The 21,119-nt window shown below is 47.3% G+C and overlaps 1 protein-coding gene across 1 annotated transcript in view; it reads left to right on the top strand.

Annotated features, from left to right (window-relative positions):
* The window catches only part of LOC149429020 (ATP-dependent RNA helicase with zinc finger domain-like), a 118,624-nt gene that overhangs the window by 85,757 nt on the left and 11,748 nt on the right, over positions 1-21,119 (top strand). Inside the window, exons 24-29 of the mRNA XM_089666821.1 lie at positions 1,820-2,004; positions 10,767-10,971; positions 12,841-12,917; positions 14,658-15,231; positions 15,861-16,077; positions 19,106-19,616. Of these exons, the coding sequence (XP_089522947.1) occupies positions 1,820-2,004; positions 10,767-10,971; positions 12,841-12,917; positions 14,658-15,231; positions 15,861-16,077; positions 19,106-19,616 (1,769 nt within the window). The remainder of the gene's footprint in view (positions 1-1,819; positions 2,005-10,766; positions 10,972-12,840; positions 12,918-14,657; positions 15,232-15,860; positions 16,078-19,105; positions 19,617-21,119) is intronic.

Here is a 21,119-nt window from a genome sequence, read left to right as displayed (position 1 = left end):
GACCTTCAGTTATTATACAGGATTTATGGCGCCAACAGTGTGCTCAGCGCTGTACAATATAACGGGAGACAATACAGCAACAATACAGTTCAATACAAGAGGGATAGGAGGGCCTGATCCTGGGAGCTTACAATCTAATAGGGAGGGCCTGATCCTGGGAGCTTACAATCTAATAGGGAGGGCCTGATCCTGGGAGCTTACAATCTAATAGGGAGGGCCTGATCCTGGGAGCTTACAATCTAATAGGGAGGGCCTGATCCTGGGAGCTTACAATCTAATAGGGAGGGCCTGATCCTGGGGGCTTACAATCTAATAGGGAGGGCCTGATCCTGGGAGCTTACAATCTAATAGGGAGGGCCTGATCCTGGGGGCTTACAATCTAATAGGGAGGGCCTGATCCTGGGAGCTTACAATCTAGGAGGGAGGGGCTGATCCTGGGAGCTTACAATCTAATAGGGAGGGCCTGATCCTGGGAGCTTACAATCTAATAGGGAGGGCCTGATCCTGGGAGCTTACAATCTAATAGGGAGGGCCTGATCCTGGGAGCTTACAATCTAATAGGGAGGGCCTGATCCTGGGGGCTTACAATCTAATAGGGAGGGCCTGATCCTGGGAGCTTAGAATCTAATAGGGAGGCCCTGATCCTGGGAGCTTACAATCTAATAGGGAGGGCCTGATCCTGGGAGCTTACAATCTAATAGGGAGGGCCTGATCCTGGGAGCTTACAATCTAATAGGGAGGGCCTGATCCTGGGAGCTTACAATCTAATAGGGAGGGCCTGATCCTGGGAGCTTACAATCTAATAGGGAGGGCCTGATCCTGGGAGCTTACAATCTAATAGGGAGGGCCTGATCCTGGGGGCTTACAATCTAATAGGGAGGGCCTGATCCTGGGAGCTTACAATCTAATAGGGAGGGCCTGATCCTGGGAGCTTACAATCTAGGAGGGAGGGGATGATCCTGGGAGCTTACAATCTAATAGGGAGGGCCTGATCCTGGGAGCTTACAATCTAATAGGGAGGGCCTGATCCTGGGAGCTTACAATCTAATAGGGAGGGCCTGATCCTGGGAGCTTACAATCTAATAGGGAGGGCCTGATCCTGGGAGCTTACAATCTAATAGGGAGGGCCTGATCCTGGGAGCTTACAATCTAATAGGGAGGGCCTGATCCTGGGAGCTTACAATCTAATAGGGAGGGCCTGATCCTGGGAGCTTACAATCTAATAGGGAGGGCCTGATCCTGGGAGCTTACAATCTAATAGGGAGGGCCTGATCCTGGGGGATTACAATCTAATAGGGAGGGCCTGATCCTGGGAGCTTACAATCTAATAGGGAGGGCCTGATCCTGGGAGCTTACAATCTAATAGGGAGGGCCTGATCCTGGGAGCTTACAATCTAATAGGGAGGGCCTGATCCTGGGAGCTTACAATCTAATAGGGAGGGCCTGATCCTGGGAGCTTACAATCTAATAGGGAGGGCCTGATCCTGGGAGCTTACAATCTAGGAGGGAGGGGCTGATCCTGGGAGCTTACAATCTAATAGGGAGGGCTGATCCTGGGAGCTTACAATCTAATAGGGAGGGCCCTGATCCTGGGAGCTTACAATCTAGGAGATGTGTGGCTTTGGCAGGATTTCTGTCTGCTACTTATTATGAGCTCCTCATTTATTATCTTGTCATTCTTTATGACACCTATAGAAGCATGCAAGGCCTAGATAATGATTCGTGTCATACTTCGCTCAGATAAATATTGCACTGGTGATAGGAAAATTGATATTCTAAGCTTTTTGTTTTTATTATTTTATCCTTTTTTCTGTTGTAGTTCAGCCCAACCCATCTGTGCTGATTGGCAACCCTATCCGAGCGTACACGCCTCCAATGGGTCCACACAACAACATGGGCAAATCTCCGAGCCCCGTGCAGAGAATAGATCCCCACACCGGTACCAGTATCCTCTACGTCCCGGCTGTCTACGGGGGGAATATGGTCATGTCCGTTCCTTTACCTGTAAGTACCTGCTCCTCTGATTGGTGCCCTGCACAGGGATTATAATGAAGATTTCAGCTAGAGTATTTGATTCTTACAGAGAAGGGAAAGTCCATATGTAGGGTTGGTGATATTAACTTTCCTATATTCTGTGGCTTTAGTGCCTGTGCAGAGCTTGCGACCGTCCACCATGCCAGGTCCCTGTTTTATTATGATTATTATTATTATACAGGACTTATATGGCACCAACAGTTTGCTCAGCGCTTTACATTATGGAGGGAGACAGTACAGTAACAATACAGTTCAATACAAGAGGGATAGGAGGGCCTGATCCTTGGAGCTTTTATAGGTACATATAGACAAAAAAATGAGCCCCTTCAGGTTTGTGACCCATTTCATTTTATTTATTTATTACAGGTACTTATATAGCGCTGTCAATTTACATAGCGCTTTACATATATATTGTACATTCACATCAGTCCCCGCCCCCGAGGAGCGTACAATCTAAGGTCCCTAACTCGCATTCATACATACACATACTAGGGCCAATTAGACAGGAGCCAATTCACCTACCAGCATGTCTTTTGGAGTGTGGGAGGAAACCGGAGTACCCAGAGGAAACCCAAGCAGGCACAGGGAGAACATGCAACTCCAGGCAGGTGGTACCATGGTTGGGATTCGAACCAACAACCCGAGTACTGCCGGGAAGTGCTAACCATTTAGCCGCTGTGCTGACCTTTATGTCTGGTGACTGCCTTTATTGGCTTGTTGAAGCTGAACAGCAGGCAATCCACTAAATATACATAACTTATATGAGGGCTGTTTTACCTGCCAAAGGAGTTGTATTTCTGTCTGTCCCAGTCCTGAGAATTTTACAGCACTGCCAGCACAGCTGTTTGACATAGCATATCTCCTTTATCTTTGCTGCAGTTAAGAGAAATGCGGGATTAAAAAAAAAGAAAACAATTATACTTGCCTATGTGGTTGCAGCATTTATCTGTCAGCTGTCCTTTGCTGGCTCTAAGACCAAGAACTGAGTGATCACGTGACCGGTAATCGCCACTGATTATAGAGCAGTGACTGTCAGTCATGGCTCTCTGCCTCCAGAGCACTCATTGGCACACTGGGCTGGGGAGGAGGTGGCAGCGGCTGGCTCAGCCTCTCAAAGGTGAAAGGCTGAGCCAGCTGCCAGTCAGGCATCTGGGTGCATTCCGTCATTATTGTCTGGATTCCTGCAGAACTTAGACCATCTCTGAGACATCAGTCACTGAGTCTGGGTCACAGGAGTGCAGAAATAAATGCATTGCTGTGACCCACAAGAGATTTTGGTCATGCTTCTCTTTAAAGTAACACGTGTAGGTCTCCGCCCCCCTCCCCGGCCAATTTTTAGCTTGCAGTTATTTTGCTCTTTCATATTTTTTTTTTCAGTCAAGGCCCTTCACTACATCTCTTACCAATAGGGTCTCACCCTGGCATTTGGAGTGACCTGGACTGAATGTTGCCAGGATAGCCTGGAAGTTACCGATTGGCCACTGGGTTCCTCATGGGGCACTTTCCAGACTCTGGCCTGGTAAAAGTTAACTGTGGAGCTCTTTTCTGGGCCAGATCTATAGGTGTTGTCTCAGCACACGCCCTTTCTCTGAAAATTCAAGTGATTAGGCCAGTTGGGCTGAGGGCCAGGAGGTACGCATTTGCATTGGTCGCTGGACACTCTCCCCCTGCTTTCAAAGAGCCACGTGGAACTTAGTTTGTTCTTGCTGCTCACCTGCACTTACTTTGGCGTCCCCAGGCCCTCCAACCCACTCCTCCGCCTAGTTGGTCAGGGTTTCATGAGTGCCTGAGCTTTCCCATGAGGAGGCCGTCTACTGCTCTTACAGCCAAAATAACTGATGCAGTGCATGCCACTCCGAAACTAGAGGATCTGCCTTTTGAGTCTTCCAGTGCTGTCTCTAGCCGAGACTCCTAGAGTCAAAAGGACTTTATCTTTGCACCCACTTTTCCAACTCTGTGGATTCTGGAGACTCCCCCGAACTTTTATTAGTCTTATAACGGTTTGGTGGGGATTTTGTACAGAACTAGTCTATTCCCACTATGGACCTGGCAGTGTCCCACCTTACAAAGGCACTTAGTGTTTGTGGTGGAGCGTGCCCCTGTCTGCCAGTCAATAGGCTGTTTGAAGGCCCTTCCTTAGAGCTCTGTTCTCCCGTGCTGCTCCTGCCCTCCCAAATCCTGGCTTGTGACCATACTTTGTCAGGCTATGACTGATCAAAATCCTTTAAAAAGATGCTTTGATTTTATTGAATGTCTGCAGCAGATGGCTGTGGTGTTAAATTTCAGCTTCAGTGGTCTTCTGGGAGCCTCACGTCTCATCTCTTGCATGTATCTCATGTTGGTAAATATGCATTGGGCACTTTGGTTGCTGGAATGCAGAACTCCTGTGCAAGAAGCATTTGATTCCCTTTTCCTCTGAAAGAAAATGTCTTTTCAGATCACCTTTTGATATCTTGAATGCTACTGGTGGCAAGAGCAACCATTTTCCTCAACAAAAGAAGCCTAAGGAATGAGCTGGAGTCTTTCTTCTATTCAAACGTTAGGAAATTTCCTTTTTCTTCTTCCCTCCTTCAACCTCCTCATTGAAATCCTCGAACTCTCCAAGGGGTCAGCATTTGTTGACCTTCACAGTTACTTGGACAGCTTGTTTCTTAGTCACTTTGTTGTAGAATATCCCCAGACTACACCTGGTGTTTCACTCCTTGCCCCCGCCTCAGTTTCCCACCTCCAGCCCTTTGTATCACTGTATAGGCTAGCAGATCTCCATCTAGGCCTCTTGGATCTTCTGCATCTAGGCCTCTTGGATCTTCTGCATCTAGGCCTCTTGGATCTTCTGCATCTAGGCCTCTTGGATCTTCTGCATCTAGTCCTCTTGGATCTTCTGCATCTAGGCCTCTTGGATCTTCTGCATCTAGGCCTCTTGGATCTTCTGCATCTAGGCCTCTTGGATCTTCTGCATCTAGGCCTCTTGGATCTTCTGCATCTAGTCCTCTTGGATCTTCTGCATCTAGGCCTCTGGGATCTTCTGCATCTAGGCCTCTGGGATCTTCTGCATCTAGGCCTCTGGGATCTTCTGCATCAAGGCCTCTGGGATCTTCTGCATCAAGGCCTCTGGGATCTTCTGCATCAAGGCCTCTGGGGGATCTTCTGGATCAAGGCCTCTGGGGGATCTTCTGGATCAAGGCCTCTGGGGGATCTTCTGGATCAAGGCCTCTGGGGGATCTTCTGGATCAAGGCCTCTGGGGGATCTTCTGGATCAAGGCCTCTGGGGGATCTTCTGGATCAAGGCCTCTGGGGGATCTTCTGGATCAAGGCCTCTGGGGGATCTTCTGGATCAAGGCCTCTGGGGGATCTTCTGGATCAAGGCCTCTGGGGGATCTTCTGGATCAAGGCCTCTGGGGGATCTTCTGGATCAAGGCCTCTGGGGGATCTTCTGGATCAAGGCCTCTGGGAGATCTTCTGGATCAAGGCCTCTGGGGGATCTTCTGGATCAAGGCCTCTGGGGGATCTTCTCGATCAAGGCCTCTGGGGGATCTTCTCGATCAAGGACTCTGGGATCTTCTCGATCAAGGCGTCTTTGTTGCAGTTCCTGTAGCAGAATGGTTTAGTGGTTTCTATCTTCTTACACCAAAAGAGGGCATTCGCCCCTTTCTGGATCTGAAGGCTCTCACTGCCTTTATTCAAGGCCAAAATTTTTAAATGCGATCCACCAGACCGGTCATTATCTACCTTCACCAGGTAGACTTTCTGTCTTCTGTGGACATCAGTGATGCTTACTTGCATGTCCTCAACTTTTCTGCATAACAGCTATTCCTACACTTTGCTGTGTACCCCCCCCTGCAACGCTTCCGTCCTCCCTCTTCTGCCGGCTGCTTCAGGAGATCTTCAGGATGGAGAGTGGGGGAAGGGGCCGGTAAAAATGTCATTATTCTTCCTTTTCTGAATGAACAAAGTCAGTGATTGGTACTGATCACCCACTGTGTTCATTTATAAACGGAAGCATAGTAACTAAAATTTATTATGATTCAGTTATGAATGACTAGGAACCTTTGACACATTCCTCAATTCCTTTCTGCAGCCTCAGCTGCACTGCAGATGAATGAACAGGAGAAACGTGAGACTTCAGGGCTTTAGACCCCTGATAACTCACCAGAGACCCCCCCCAAACAGCATTGTGGGAGAAAATTTAAAAAGTTGCAAAAAAAGTTTATAAAAAAAAAAAAAACAGACAAATTTCTAACTGAATTAAAAATAATTAGCCACGCTCACTGTTTACCATGGTGTGCTATGCGCACCACACATCACCATCTCCCTGGTAGGGGCCCCAGTGCAGGCCAAGGGCCCATAGTGCTATTAAAGTGGCACTGCCCTTCAGCCTTTTGTGGTTAAAGTTCCTCTGTGACTGCAAGGCCGTGTTTTGTCACTGTTCTGCTCTCTGAGGAACGAGGGGACAGCCTGTGAGATCAGACAGTTTACAGGAATCGCCGTTGTCAGAATTCATGTGACTTCCCATCCCTGACTCTCAAGCTGAAGAGTTGGGCTGCGAGCAAGTAAAGCGAAAGAAGCCGGCAAACATGAATCTTTCATGAATTCATTGAAGGCTGAATGTTTTTGCATAAACATAGTTGGGACCGGTTCTCGTCAAGACTTGAGGAAATCTTAGCTGCCACTTGTAGATTTACTGATGATGTTGACGATGATTTCCTTTGGCAAGCAACAACCATATAAAGAAGTCGTCCATGAACCTCCATCACATCCGAAATTGCTGTCATACTACCTCATTATAACTTCAGGAAATCTACAGACAAAAGAAAATCCTCTCCCCGCTGTGTGCTGCACTGTGCTCTGAATATTTTCACGCACGGCGCGTTTTACAGCCTGATCCCATGTGATTTCAACTGCTGCTGACTCGCGGTGACTGCACGGCCCGGAGCGAATACAAGAGCAGATTACCATGGCAAATGTTCGTTCAGCGCACCACCATCCTCCCCTTCACCACGGCGTTAAAGGTGCAGAGCCGTATTGTACACGCATCACTCCTCTACTACAGACACGCTTCACTCCTCTACTACAAACACGCTTCACTCCTCTACTACAAACACGCTTCACCCCTCTACTACAGACACGCTTCACTCCTCTACTGCAGACACGCTTCACCCCTCTACTACAGACACGCTTCACTCCTCTACTGCAGACACGCTTCACCCCTCTACTACAGACACGCTTCACTCCTCTACTGCAGACACGCTTCACCCCTCTACTGCAGACACGCTTCACTCCTCTACTGCAGACACGCTTCACTCCTCTACTACAGACACGCTTCACTCCTCTACTACAAACACGCTTCGCTCCTCTACTGCAGACACGCTTCACCCCTCTACTACAGACACGCATCACCCCTCTACTACAGACACGCTTCACTCCTCTACTGCAGACACGCTTCACTCCTCTACTACAAACACGCTTCGCTCCTCTACTGCAGACACGCTTCACCCCTCTACTACAGACACGCATCACCCCTCTACTACAGACACGCTTCACTCCTCTACTGCAGACACGCTTCACTCCTCTACTACAAACACGCTTCGCTCCTCTACTACAGACACGCTTCACTCCTCTACTACAGACACGCTTCACTCCTCTACTACAAACACGCTTCGCTCCTCTACTGCAGACACGCTTCACCCCTCTACTACAGACACGCATCACCCCTCTACTACAGACACGCTTCACTCCTCTACTGCAGACACGCTTCACTCCTCTACTACAGACACGCATCACCCCTCTACTACAGACACGCGTCACTCCTCTACTGCAGACACGCGTCACTCCTCTACTGCAGACACGCTTCACCCCTCTACTACAAACACGCTTCACCCCTCTACTGCAAACACGCTTCACCCCTCTACTGCAAACACGCTTCACTCCTCTACTGCAGACACACTTCACTCCTCTACTGCAGACACGCTTCACTCCTCTACTGCAGACACGCTTCACCCCTCTACTACAGACACGCTTCACTCCTCTACTGCAGACACGCGTCACTCCTCTACTGCAGACACGCGTCACTCCTCTACTGCAGACACGCTTCACTCCTCTACTACAGACGCACTTCACTCCTCTACTACAGACACGCTTCACTCCTCTACTACAGACACGCTTCACTCCTCTACTGCAGACACGCTTCACTCCTCTACTGCAGACACGCGTCACTCCTCTACTGCAGACACGCTTCACTCCTCTACTGCAGACACGCTTCACTCCTCTACTGCAGACACGCTTCACTCCTCTACTGCAGACACGCTTCACCCCTCTACTACAGACACGCTTCACTCCTCTACTGCAGACGCGCTTCACTCCTCTACTACAGACGCGCTTCACCCCTCTACTACAGACGCGCTTCACTCCTGTGCTGCAGGCGCGCTTCACTCCTGTGCTGCAGGCGCGCTTCACTCCTGTGCTGCAGGCGCGCTTCACTCCTGTGCTGCAGGCGCGCTTCACTCCTGTGCTGCAGGCGCGCTTCACTCCTGTGCTGCAGACACACTATATTGCCCGCAGTATTGGGCCGCCGGTCTTTCCACACACATGACCTTTAATGGCCCCCCAGTCTTGGTCCGTAGGGTTCAATATTGAGTTGGCTCCGCCCTTTGCAGCTATAACAGCTTCACCTCTTCTGGAAAGGCCGTCCACAAGGTTTAGGAGGGTGTCTATGGGAAGGTTGGACCATTCTTCCAGAAGCACATTTGTCAGGTCAGGCACTGATGTCGGGGGAGGGGGCCTGGCTCGCAGTCTCCGCTAATTCATCCCAAAGGTGTTCTATGGGGTTGAGGTCAGGACTCCGTGCAGGGCAGTCAAGTTCCTCCACCCCAAACTGGCTCCTCCATGTCTTTATGGACCTTGCTTTGTGCACTGGGGGGCAGTCATGTTGGAACAGGAAGAGGCCATCCCCAAACTCCTCCCACAAAGTTGGGAACATGAAATTGTCCAACATGTTGCCTTAAGAGTTCCCTTCACTGGAACTAGGGGGCCAAGCCCAACCCTTGAGAAACAACCCCACACCCTAATCCCCCCTACACCAAACCTTACACTTTTTTTACATATAAAAAAGTAATTTTAACATATATTTTTACATATGCTTGTAAATGCGTTCCAAAATGTAGATTTGTATTTTTAAAGACATACAGTATATTTGAAATGTATTTTTCATATATTTTGTAACGCATTTCAACATGCAGAATATATATATTTTGAAATATATTGAATACGGCCAAATTGTAGCATTTCAAATATATCGCAATATATTTGGAAAGAATATTTTGCAAATATATTTCAAATAAATTTTTCTTCCATGTGGGCAACCTTTGCTCGGGAACAATAGATGCATCCAGCATGTTTCAGGGGAAGATTCCCCCTTCTTTAGGGCTTGGACAAATATTGGTGATACAGTCGGGGTGAAATGATATGGAGAACCTGAAATTAAAGTGGTTGTAAAGGCTCAAGGTTTTTTACTTCCTTCATCCATTTCATGCATGAAGGTAAAAAACCACCCCTGTGCAGCCCCCCAATACTCGCCTAAGCCCCTTCTCGATCCAGAAATGTGCACTGTTGTCTTGGCTATCCCAGGACTCCCTCTCCTTATTGGCTGAGACTGCCGTGGGAGCCATTGGCTCCTACTAATCACAGCCAGTGTGCTAATGAGAAGAGAGAGGAGACGGGGCCGAGTCACGATTCTGTGTGTGAATGGACACATGGAGAAGCGGCTGGGAGTGTGCATGCCCGGGTGCCCCCATAGCAAGCTGCTTGCTTTGGGGACACCTGACAGGAGGGAGGGGCCAGGCGTTTCGGCGGGGGACCTGAGATTAGGAGGATCTGGGCTGCTCTGTGCAAAACTACTGTAAGCATAGACATGATTTTTTTTTAATTTAGTCCTTTAGAATGACTTTAAGACTGGACCATAGGTAGTGAGCGTGTCCCATGTGTACAGCCGGCTGAATCCCTTTACATGCCATTAGAACACAATATGTAATTTCTTCCTGATCAAACCAGCAATCGTTGTCCAAGCTCTAAAGAAGGGGACGTCCCGTCCCCCCGAAATACGTTGTCTGTATCTGTTGTTCATAAACATTTCCAGCAAGATGCACGTTTGCAGAAGACGCTCCTAGCCTGTGCGTTTGTTGAGCGATTGGCCTATCGTGGTTAGGGAGGCAGTGGCCTGGGCCCAGAACTGGGTGCATACCTCCACTATAAATGGAATGCCCGTTATGAAAAGAACATTTCATCTTTTATTCCTGTTAAATGACCTTTTTTCATATTGGTTCCATTATACTAGAGTAGGGACTACAATTGGCAGAGGGGCTTTTGCACAGCAGTGTAGCTTTACATAGACACAACAACCACCTAGATCCAACTGGCGGCCCTCCAGCTGTTTGGAAACTACAAGTCCCATGAGGCATTGCAAAACCGACAGTTACAAGCATGATTCCCAAAGGCAGAGGCATGATGGGACTTGTAGTTTCACAACATCTGTAGATCTGCCAGTTTGACACCCCTGACCTAGGTGGTAAGTGTTCTGGGGAACTCTCTGAATTTGTCCCTAGCCATGTACTCAGACGGCGTTGTATTGATGACATACTGACTGCCAAGGTGCTCCAATGGCATTGTATTTGAATGAAAGTGCTTGCCTGTGTTTCTCCTTTTGCGGCAGCCGGTGTAACCAACACTTCTGATTTCAGGTACCATGGCCGCCCAACTACCAAGGCCGCTTCTCCGTTGACCCCCGGCTTATGACCCACCCAGCTATGGCATACAACATGAACCTGCTTCAAGGTCATGGCCGGGGTTCTCCTATTCCTTTTGGTCTCGGCCATCACTCACCAGTCAATGTCGGTCAGCAGATGCAGCACACGGACAAAGATCAGCATGAACTCGGCCGCAATGGTATGTATTATAGTACAGTCTGTTATCCCCGGGAGCAGAGATCTGTGTACTATATGAAGTATGAGAAGGGCCAGGACAGTTCAGAGCCTTCACTTCTGCAGATGATGATCACAGGAATCTCACATTCACTACTACTACTTGTATATGGCAACTCAGGATGGCTGCCATGGTTCTTGGCTCAGCTGTGTTGTCTCAGATGTTTTCACCATCTCATAGTATACACCCAAATACAAAGTGCTGACACTCCAGGTGATATTAAAGGTTCAGCTTTTGTTTTACTATAATAATAAACATGTTCTACTTACCTGCTCTGTGTAATAGTTTTGCACAGAGCCCCTGATCCTCCTCTTCTGGGATCCCCTGTCAGCGCTCCTGGCTCCCCCCCTAGCAAGCTGCTTGCTGGACGGGGGGGGGGGGGGGGGGGGGGGTACTTGTCAATCTGTTCTATGTGCACTTATTGACACACACAATGCAGCTCAGCCCCACCTCCCTCTCCCTAGTCACTCTATTTGATTGACAGCAGTGGAAGCCAATGACTTGCTGCTGTCACGCATCCCAGTGAGGAGGGAGAGTGGTGCCGCTGCTGTCATGCACAATGCTGGATCGGGCTCAGGTAAGTATTTTCGGACCGTGGGAGGGAGCTATATCTAAAAGGATTTTGACCTTAATGCAGAGAATGCTTTAAGGTATAAAACCGTTAGCCTTCACAACCACTATTTATTTATTTTACTGCCACCAGTGCTGTACAGTGTCATCATATGTTGTGGCGGGACATTGACTGGTGACAGAATATAAAATTATATATATACATTTAAAAAAAAAAAAAAAAAATATATATATATATATATATATATAATTTTTTATTCTTTTATTTTTATTAAAACATTTTTTCTTTTTAAGATTTTTTTTGACCAGAGCAATAGTGGTACCATAGTGACACTGTACATCTCTGTGGAGATGATCAGTATTTTTTTTTTCTTTTTTTACACGCTATGATTGCTTATAACAGTGAATTTCACTGCTATAAGCTACTTTCTTTTTTTTTTTTTTTGATATTCTTTCAGTTTTTACGATTGTGATTAGGGTAAGATTGGCCACGGCTAATTACACGTTACAGATGGGATGTGACTTGCCCTATCTGTACCATGTGATCACTGTGACCAATCCCAGAGATGAACACAATAGTACACAAAGGATGGACGCCAGCCATTCTGTACTATTGTCATGTGATTTGCTGTGATTGGTCACAGCAATCACATAGTACTGGGGCTGGCTTGATACACTGATCTGTCACAAACAAGATCATGCCGCAGTGTGGCCTGTGGCGCGTTCTGGGGATGAAGCCATTTGCCATCTACCCAGAATGGCCAATGTCCTGCCCGGCCTGTAGTAAAAGGACGGCCAGGCGGGACAAGGTGATACACTGACACAATGCTGCGGTGTTCCGCCAGCTTTCTATTGGGTAGTGCTAACCCCCTAGTCTAACTTGACCCCTCCAATTCCTGTGTTCCTAGCACTGATATTTTTTGTATCCAAAACCTTTATGAGCCAAGATAGATCTATTATACAACTCACAGAAATGTGGGTGTTGGAATACGTTTCTGCCAAGCTATTCCATATTGTGCCGGGCGGAAGACCTTCTCATTGAACTTTGGGGACACCGCGCCGACGTTGGAGGAAGCTGCCAGTTGTACCCATAAGGCCTTTAGTAGTCCCCTCTGTGGCGTGTGACGTTGTAGGGGCTCTTCGCCACCCTTTGACGTTGTTCGTTCAGTGGGAGTTCACCTTGTACATTGAATTGCTGTGTAAGATGCTGAGCTCTTCCACTGCCTGTAATATGTAGTGACCTTCTCTGTGTTCCTTGCCCAGGTAAGAATGAAAACAGCCCGTCATCGGATATGAATAAGCTGCGAACTCCAGAGAAGAAGCCTTTGGAATGTAAAGGGGTAATAAAACACTTCATTATTTCCTGCTAAGGCCTTTATGTTCCCATCGCACAGCCTGTCTAGAGGTTTATGGGTAATATAATGAGCAACGCATTCTGCTCTGTGAGATTGTATAGTGCAGGACCCTACTGTGGAGTCCAATCGGATCTCCAGCAATGCAGCGCTGTCTCCGGTGCCAGCTTTTATTATACGGGGTGACTGCCAGCACATGGAAGCCTGGACTGTCCGTCACATCCAATCAGCGTCTCCATTTTCTGATCAGTACAGGAAAAATGAAGGGGAAGCCGATTGGTGTCAGTTCTTAGTTTAGTCATTTTCTCTGTAGAATTCCACAGCCTTCTGTATATGGACTACAAACACAATGTGTGGGGATTATTCATTTCCCCGACAGACTTTGTTTTTTTTAAATAAAAGATATATAATAAAGACAGTTTACAATGTTATCTGCTCTATAAGACCTGTCACCTGCATGGTCTATATCAGGCATCTCCAAACTGCGGCCCAAGGGCCGTATGTGGCCCTTTGCTACCCTTTATCTGGCACTTGAGGCACTATTGTTCCCACTGAGACCATCAATGGGGCAGTACTTCTTCCCATGAAACCAATGATGGTGTACTATTCTTCCCATTAATACCAATGGGGGGGCACTACTCCTCCCACTGACACCAATGATGGGGCACTATTCCTCCCACTGACACCAATGATGGGGCACTATTCCTCCCACTGACACCAATGATGGGGCACTATTCCTCCAACTGATACCATTGATGGGGCACTATTCCTCCCACTGACACCAATGATGGGGCACTATTCCTCCCACTGACACCAATGATGGGGCGCTATTCCTCCCACTGACACCAATGATGGGGCGCTATTCCTCCCACTGACACCAATGATGGGGCGCTATTCCTCCCACTGACACCAATGATGGGGCGCTATTCCTCCCACTGACACCAATGATGGGGCACTATTCCTCCCACTGATACCAATGATGGAGCACTATTCCTCCCACTGACACCAATGATGGAGCACTATTCCTCCCACTGATACCAATGATGCGGCACTACTCCTCCCACTGACACCAATGATGGGGCACTATTCCTCCCACTGACACCAATGATGGGGCACTATTCCTCCCACTGACACCAATGATGGGGCACTATTCCTCCCACTGACATCAGTGATGGGGTACTATTCCTCCCACTAATACCAATGAGGGGGGGGGGGCACTCCTCCTCCTCCTGTTGACTAACAACCCTGAGGCCATGTTTATTCTCACTGTCTGGGGCCAGGACATTTTCTATCCTCGCTGGCCCTAATCCGGCCCTCCTAAAGTCTGAAGCACAGTATACTGGCCTTTTGTTTGAATAGTTTGGAGACTCCTGGTCTATATCAGAGTTAGATCAATAATGTAAGGCAAGGGTAATGTAAGGCAACCTGAAAGAGGTGGAGATATACCTGAACAACATGGGAGAAGTCAGAGTTCACCAGGCACAGTGTCTCCTCCTCACACCTGATTTAAGTCTCTAATTGCCGTACTACTTTGTTGCGGTCGCTTGCATTGCATGGCAATCATGGGTTTAAATGAGATGGTAAGGAGGCAACAGGAAGAGCGGAGAGGCTGATGGTAGCTCATGAGCCTGACTCTGATAGGGGATGACGGGGATCTTGTCGTCGTCGTTGCACTTAAAGAGTGGATTCTGTGCGGGCAGCATTTCATTTTGTTTTTTTCCCTTTTAGGGTGACTTGGACCCAAACGCACAAACCAGGAGCCCCGAGTCTCGAGCCAATCTTGGTTTCCCCAATCCTAAATTTCATCGTAAAGAGAACCCCAACCAGAGGCCAGTCAACATTCACCTGACGCCTCCTCACCCCCAGTACCCCATGCCCAATCGCCCCTTCCAGCATATGTCTGCACTGCAAAGGCCGCAGTTCCCTCTACAGCAGCAGCAGAATCTCCTCCCGCAGCAGCAGAACCATCTGTCAGAGCTACAGAACCAAATCCCTCCCCCTCCTTCCCCGCAGGCCCCCATTCTCCCCCAGCATAACCATTTAATCCAGCAGCCTCCACCACAGACCCCTCAGCTCTCTCCAGCCTTCCAGCCAGGCCAGTCTTTCTTCAACACCGCCATGCCGCACCGGCCACCATCGCCCACTATGGACGGTATGGTCCCTGAACAGCCACCTCCTTCCATGCTGCAGGACGTCAATAACCCCCTCCGTTCTATGACCCAAAACAACCCCCTAATGTCCTCCCACATCAACAGCTACATGGAGGAAGCGCCTCCACCTATGGCAGCTGGTGAAGCATTAGGTGAGTGGCCTGCTTTTAATTGATGTGCGATGTTTTAGCCAAGCCTTTCCACCTATAACTGAAATATCACATTTGGAGTGGCTTTGCTTCACTGTACTTACCAAGGAGGGTTAAAATGGGGGGGCAAAAGTTGAAGCAAACCCTTTAGCCATTTTAAACATCTAAAAGTCCTGCCAAGCTGCAAGCACCATAGTTTGTCTGATTATACCTTTGAAACCCAGAAAAACAACCCCTGCGTGATCTAGTGCCCACTTTTCTTCATCCACTGTGAATGAATACACGGACATTACGGGCCCTCTTATTGGACAGGTTACATGCAGGTGGGAGGGACTTGGCCAAAACGTCATAAAGGTTATGTCTTTGTAACAAAGATAAACCGAATCAGAAGGGTTCACAGCAACGGGTTTTATGGCTAATAAAAGTAGCACCCACCTCCCTGTGTGGCCTTCACTTCGGTTGGGCTTTTAGTATGAAATCGGAAAAAAACGTCCCTCGGTTTCACTAGAAGGTGATACGTTGATCAGTATTGGGTAACAAGGAAATGACTACACACTTACAGGGTCTCTTTATCATTCCACCATCCTACAAGCAAGACTTGGTTCTAATTTTTCCCCGCCATGCTTTTCCAGATCGTATACACAGCAACGTGGCACTGGAGACTTTGAGGCAGCAACAGTCTCGGATACAGCAGTGGAATGAACACAATGCCTTTCTGAGCCAAGCCAACCTGTCATTCCCTCACCACCACCACATGCAGGCCATGGGCCTGGCCCATCAGCAGCTTGTCCGACCCAACTGGAAGATACCCAGCGGAGGAGAGGAGGAGGCAGAGATCACCTACTCCAGGTAAAAAGGCCACACTTTCATGACTACCCAACTTATCCTAGGATACCCCAGGAAGGGGCCCCATTTATTTCACTGAGGGCCACACTTTTTTATAATAAATATACAGTTTTAGGGGTAAGAAAACCAATCAGAAAGCCTTGATTTTTATTAAGTATTTTGTACTTTTCTTTCACAGATTATATTTTTGCTTCATGTAAGATATAAAGGTGCGAAACGGAAAATGCAATATTTATAGCAGGGGTCTCCAAACTTTCTACACAAAGGGCCAGTTTCCTGTCCTTTGGACTTTAGTGGGGCTGGACTGTGGCCAGTTTGAGTAGAAATTGTCCTGGCATCAGTGGGAGTAAGCAGTACCTCATCGTTGGTATTAGGGGGAGGAATATTGATCCATTGCTGGTATCAGGGGGAGAAATAGTACCCCATTGTTGGTTTCCATGGCAGAAATTATGCCCCATTGTTGGAGTTAGAGGAGTGGTGCCCCAGGGGCCGAATAAAGGCATGCAAAGGGCCACATTCGGCCCCTCGGGCCACAGTTTGGAGACCACTGATATATAGAAAAGACTGGGACCAAAATGTCAATGTAAAGCCACGTGGAAGGAATAATGGGCCAATTACAACAGTTTGACATGCCTGCTCTAGCTGACTATCTTCATGTGTTTACATTTTCTTTTATGTCTCTATTGATACCTGTTATTGTGAAGAGTTCAAGGAAAGCTGGATTTGTGTGTTTTTGTTTTTTTTTATGGTTGTTGCCCCAGATGGGGTTCCACAGGTCTGCTATTTACATATGGCAGTTTTACACCTGTAGCCTACAGTTGTGTCCAAAATTATTCAACCCCCACTGAAATTGAGTGTTTTGGCCAGTTTGACATTGCTTTTGATCATTCAGTCATCTTGCTTACATTTACATTAAAGAGGCACTTGTAGGTCAGACAAATATAACATAACAGTTATAATGAAATAACCACAAATGTCTTTTCTGTGCTCACAGCATTATCAGTTTTATTCAACCCCCAAGTGACATTCAATCTTAGTACTTAGTACAGCATCCTTTTACAGTTATAACAGCTTTTAAACGTGAAGCATAGCTTGACACAAGTGTCTTGCAGCGATCTACGGGTATCTTCGCCCATTCTTCATGGGCAAAGGCCTCCAGTTCAGTCACATTCTTAGGCTTGCGCACTGCAACTGCTTTCTTTAAGTCCCACCAGAGGTTCTCAATCGGATTTAAGTCTGGTGACTGCGATGGCCACTCCAAAATGTTCCAGCCTTTCCTCTGCAACCATGCTCTAGTGGACTTGGAGGTATGCTTGGGATCATTGTCCTGTTGAAAGGTCCAACGTCTCCCAAGCCTCAGGTGTGTGACGGACTGCATCACGTTTCCATCCAATATCTCCTGGTACTGAAGAGAATTCATGGTACCTTGCACACGCTGAAGCTTCCCTGTACCTGCAGAAGCAAAACAGCCCCAAAGCATGATTGACCCTCCACCATGCTTCACAGTAGGCAAGGTGTTCTTTTCATCATAGGCCTTGTTCTTCCTCCTCCAAACATAGCGTTGATCCATGGGCCCAAACAGTTCTAATTTTGTTTCATCAGTCCACAGAACACTATCCCACAACTTTTGTGGTTTGTCCACATGGCTTTTGGCATACTGCAGTCGACTCTTCTTATTCTTTGGAGACAGCAAGGGGGTACGCCTGGGAGTTCTGGCACGGAGGCCTTCATTACGCAGTGTGCGTCTTATTGTCTGGGCTGAAACTTCTGTACCCACATCTGACAAATCTTTTCTCAGTTCCTCAGCAGTCACACGGGGACTTCTCTCCACTCTACGCTTCAGGTAGCGCACAGCAGTCGAAGTCAGCATCTTCTTTCTGCCACGACCAGGTAGCGTTTCAACAGTGCCCTTTGCCTTGAATTTGCGAATGATGCTTCCTAAGGTGTCTCTTGGTATGTTTAACATCTTTGCAATCTTCTTATAGCCATTGCCCTTCCTGTGAAGAGAAATCACCTCTTCTCTTGTCTTCCTGGACCATTCTCTTGCCTTCACCATGTTTGTAACCACACCAGTAAATGTCTAGAAGGAGCTGAGTATCACAGTCATTTTAAAGCTGCCTAATTGGTGCTTATTATGCTTGATTGCTGCTCGGTGACATCCACAGGTGTTTTCAATACCTGATGGAAAGCACCTGTATGAACCTCTGTTCTTCAGAGTGGTAGTCTTTAAGGGGTTGAATAATTGTGGCAATGAAGAAACCACATAAGAACCATTTACTACTGTATTACATAAACAATTGATGTCATTTTAGTTGCATTTGGGTAGTTACAACGTCCTTGTAGGATTTGATTCTGAATACAATTCCAAATGTACACTATAGTCCCTAAACCCCTTTACAGCATTGGGGGTTGAATAATTTTGGACACAACTGTACATTCCTCATGAATATGTGACTATAGTAGATCCACTTTTAAGAGCCGCTTGGACCACACTATGGATATTAAAGTCCTCAAAGACCTCAGTAGTAGCCGGCACTGTGCAGAAGTCTTTAAAATTCTCAACAGATACTCAGAAATCGTTTTTCCTCTTATTACCTCTGGTAGCAGGGACTTGGGATCCGGCCTTCTAATATAAACGAACAAGCAAAAATCAAACCAGACTTGGGTCTCCCTTGTGATTTTCGAAGATGAATTACTCCACAGTACCAGCAGCTGCAGATGTCAGGGATGACTTATTTTAAAGCACTTTTAGTGCTTGTTAGGAGTATGCAAATATTTTTCTTCAGTATAAAGAAGTTCTTACCAAAGCAAGAGGCATTCATTGCCAGTCCAGGAACTTGCATGTGCTGCTGAGCTGTTGGGTAGAAGAGGTGGTCTTTGTTACCCATCAATTACAGCAGCTTTGTTCCATCCTTCATATTGGGTACAGAAGAAAGTATATAAGAACATCAGATATAGGATAGCTGTGTATCTAGTGCTGTGTGAGGAGAGTGTCCTTATCACACCATTAACTGTTGCTCTCTCTCCTCAGGTTTCAGGAGTTTCTGCGGGAGTTGTCGCAACACGATCCAGGCGATGGTAGAGATCTCCCAGAGATGCCTCCTCCACAGTCTAGACTGTTACAGTACAGACAGGTCCAGCCACGGAGCCCACCATCGCTCTCTTCCCCTTCCTCCAACCACAGCGGTCATTTTCCCACCTTCACCGACAACAGCCGAGACATGGACATGACCAACAACCCCGCCTTCCCCCCACACATGGCCAGTGTCTACAACAGCCCCTACACCCTGCCTTCAGATCACATGACTCCCCCACCACCTATGAAATACCTGCAGCACGACGGCTCCTGGGCCTACGCCAACCTACAGCAGAACCCCCTCATGGGACAGGGTTTTCATTACGGCCTGCCCCCTTTACAGCACAGGCCACCACAGAACCCGTTCATCCATGTTCCCAACCATCAGCCGCCAGCTGGACCGGAAGCATTTCAGCCCCCTGCCCCCCGTGCGGTGTCCAACACGTCACTCCACAATCTAGAAGAGGTAACTTGGAGCTTTATTGCAGTTCATTCATTGGTGGTAACAAGGCCGGTCTGAATCTAATTTTCCAAGGTCATTACAGCTGACATTTTACCCTACAATCGGGAACGGGTCCTGTGTAAGATCTTGGATAATAGAATGTAAAATGGATGCTTATTTGGAAAGGAAACTACAGAGAGCTGTTTTGGGTGGAATGACCCTTTAATTTTTAGAAGGATTTAGGCTTCGTTCACACAGGCATAGTTAGGCATACATTGTGTGAGGGCTGTGTTTGCCAGGGTGTTCTGTGCATCCCCGTGCAGGCAATCCTGGTCATGCACAGACACAGCCACTGATCCCAATTGGACATCCATGTGGATTGCAGGTGCTTGGCCCAAAATGCAGACCGCGTGAGTTCAGGAGCATGTTAAAATATGCATTTTTTTGGCTTGAAAATGACTTTTTTAATCTTTTATTTAAATGTATTTTATACTGTATCTTTATTTTTTTGTTTTTTATTCAACTTTATTGCTATGACAAGGAATGAACCATACCCCTTGTGATAGCATAGGCCATGACTGGTCCTGTATATGAAGAGATCTGGGGTCTGTTGCACCCCAGATCTCTCCGCTGGCCTCCAAAGCATGTGATCAAACTGAGATTGTGTTGAGATGCTGTACAAGCTGGTAACGGCTTGTCAGTAAACAATCCAAAACCGGAAGTGACAAAATCCGCATTGCTACCGACCTCTGATGTCACAGGAGAGGGGCGGGACACTGCCGTTTCTGCAACTCTCCTCAGTGAAAGCGTTACTGGGCTCCCTGATGGGACAGGAGAACCCGGTAAAGGGGGGGAGGCACCCTTCCACTGCCTGTAAAAGTGATCCTGCAGCTGTTTAGCCCCTCAGATTACTTTTAGTAGAGAATTGCCTACTGTAAAAAAAAAATAAAAAAAATACCTGGTTTATGGTTGTAACCATGATCCTGGTATAACCACCGAGATCGTGTGTGTGCGCGCGCGCGCATATGTATATATATATATGTGTGTGTGTGTATATGTCCTAGATTGTAAGCTTCGAGGATCGGGGCCCTCCTATCCCTCTTGTATTGATCTGTATTGTTGCTGTATTGTCTCCCGTTATATTGTAAAGCGCTGAGCAAACTGTTGGTGCCATAAATCCTGTATAATAATGTGTGTGTGTGTATATATATATATATATATATATATATATATATATATATAGTGTGTGTGTATGTATGTATGTGTGTGTGTATATATATATGTATGTGTATATATATATGTGTACACACACACACACACACACACACACACACACACACACACACACACACACACACACACACACACACACACACACACACACACACACACACACACCGAGCATGTCCTCGTGGCTGATAAATGTTCTCTCTCTTCCTGCTGTGACTCTGGGACGGGAAGTGAAGAGAAATCTCCAGGTTTATAAGTTAATATTTCCTGAGGAGATTGCAGCAAGAAGACTGAGAC

This window comes from Staurois parvus, unplaced genomic scaffold (assembly GCF_062004578.1).
Source record: "Staurois parvus isolate SC_StPar_1 unplaced genomic scaffold, SC_StPar_1.0 ptg002863l, whole genome shotgun sequence".
Lineage (NCBI taxonomy): Eukaryota > Metazoa > Chordata > Amphibia > Anura > Ranidae > Staurois > Staurois parvus.
Note: the sequence above shows the minus strand (reverse complement) of the source record. Positions and strands in the feature narration are given on the sequence as shown.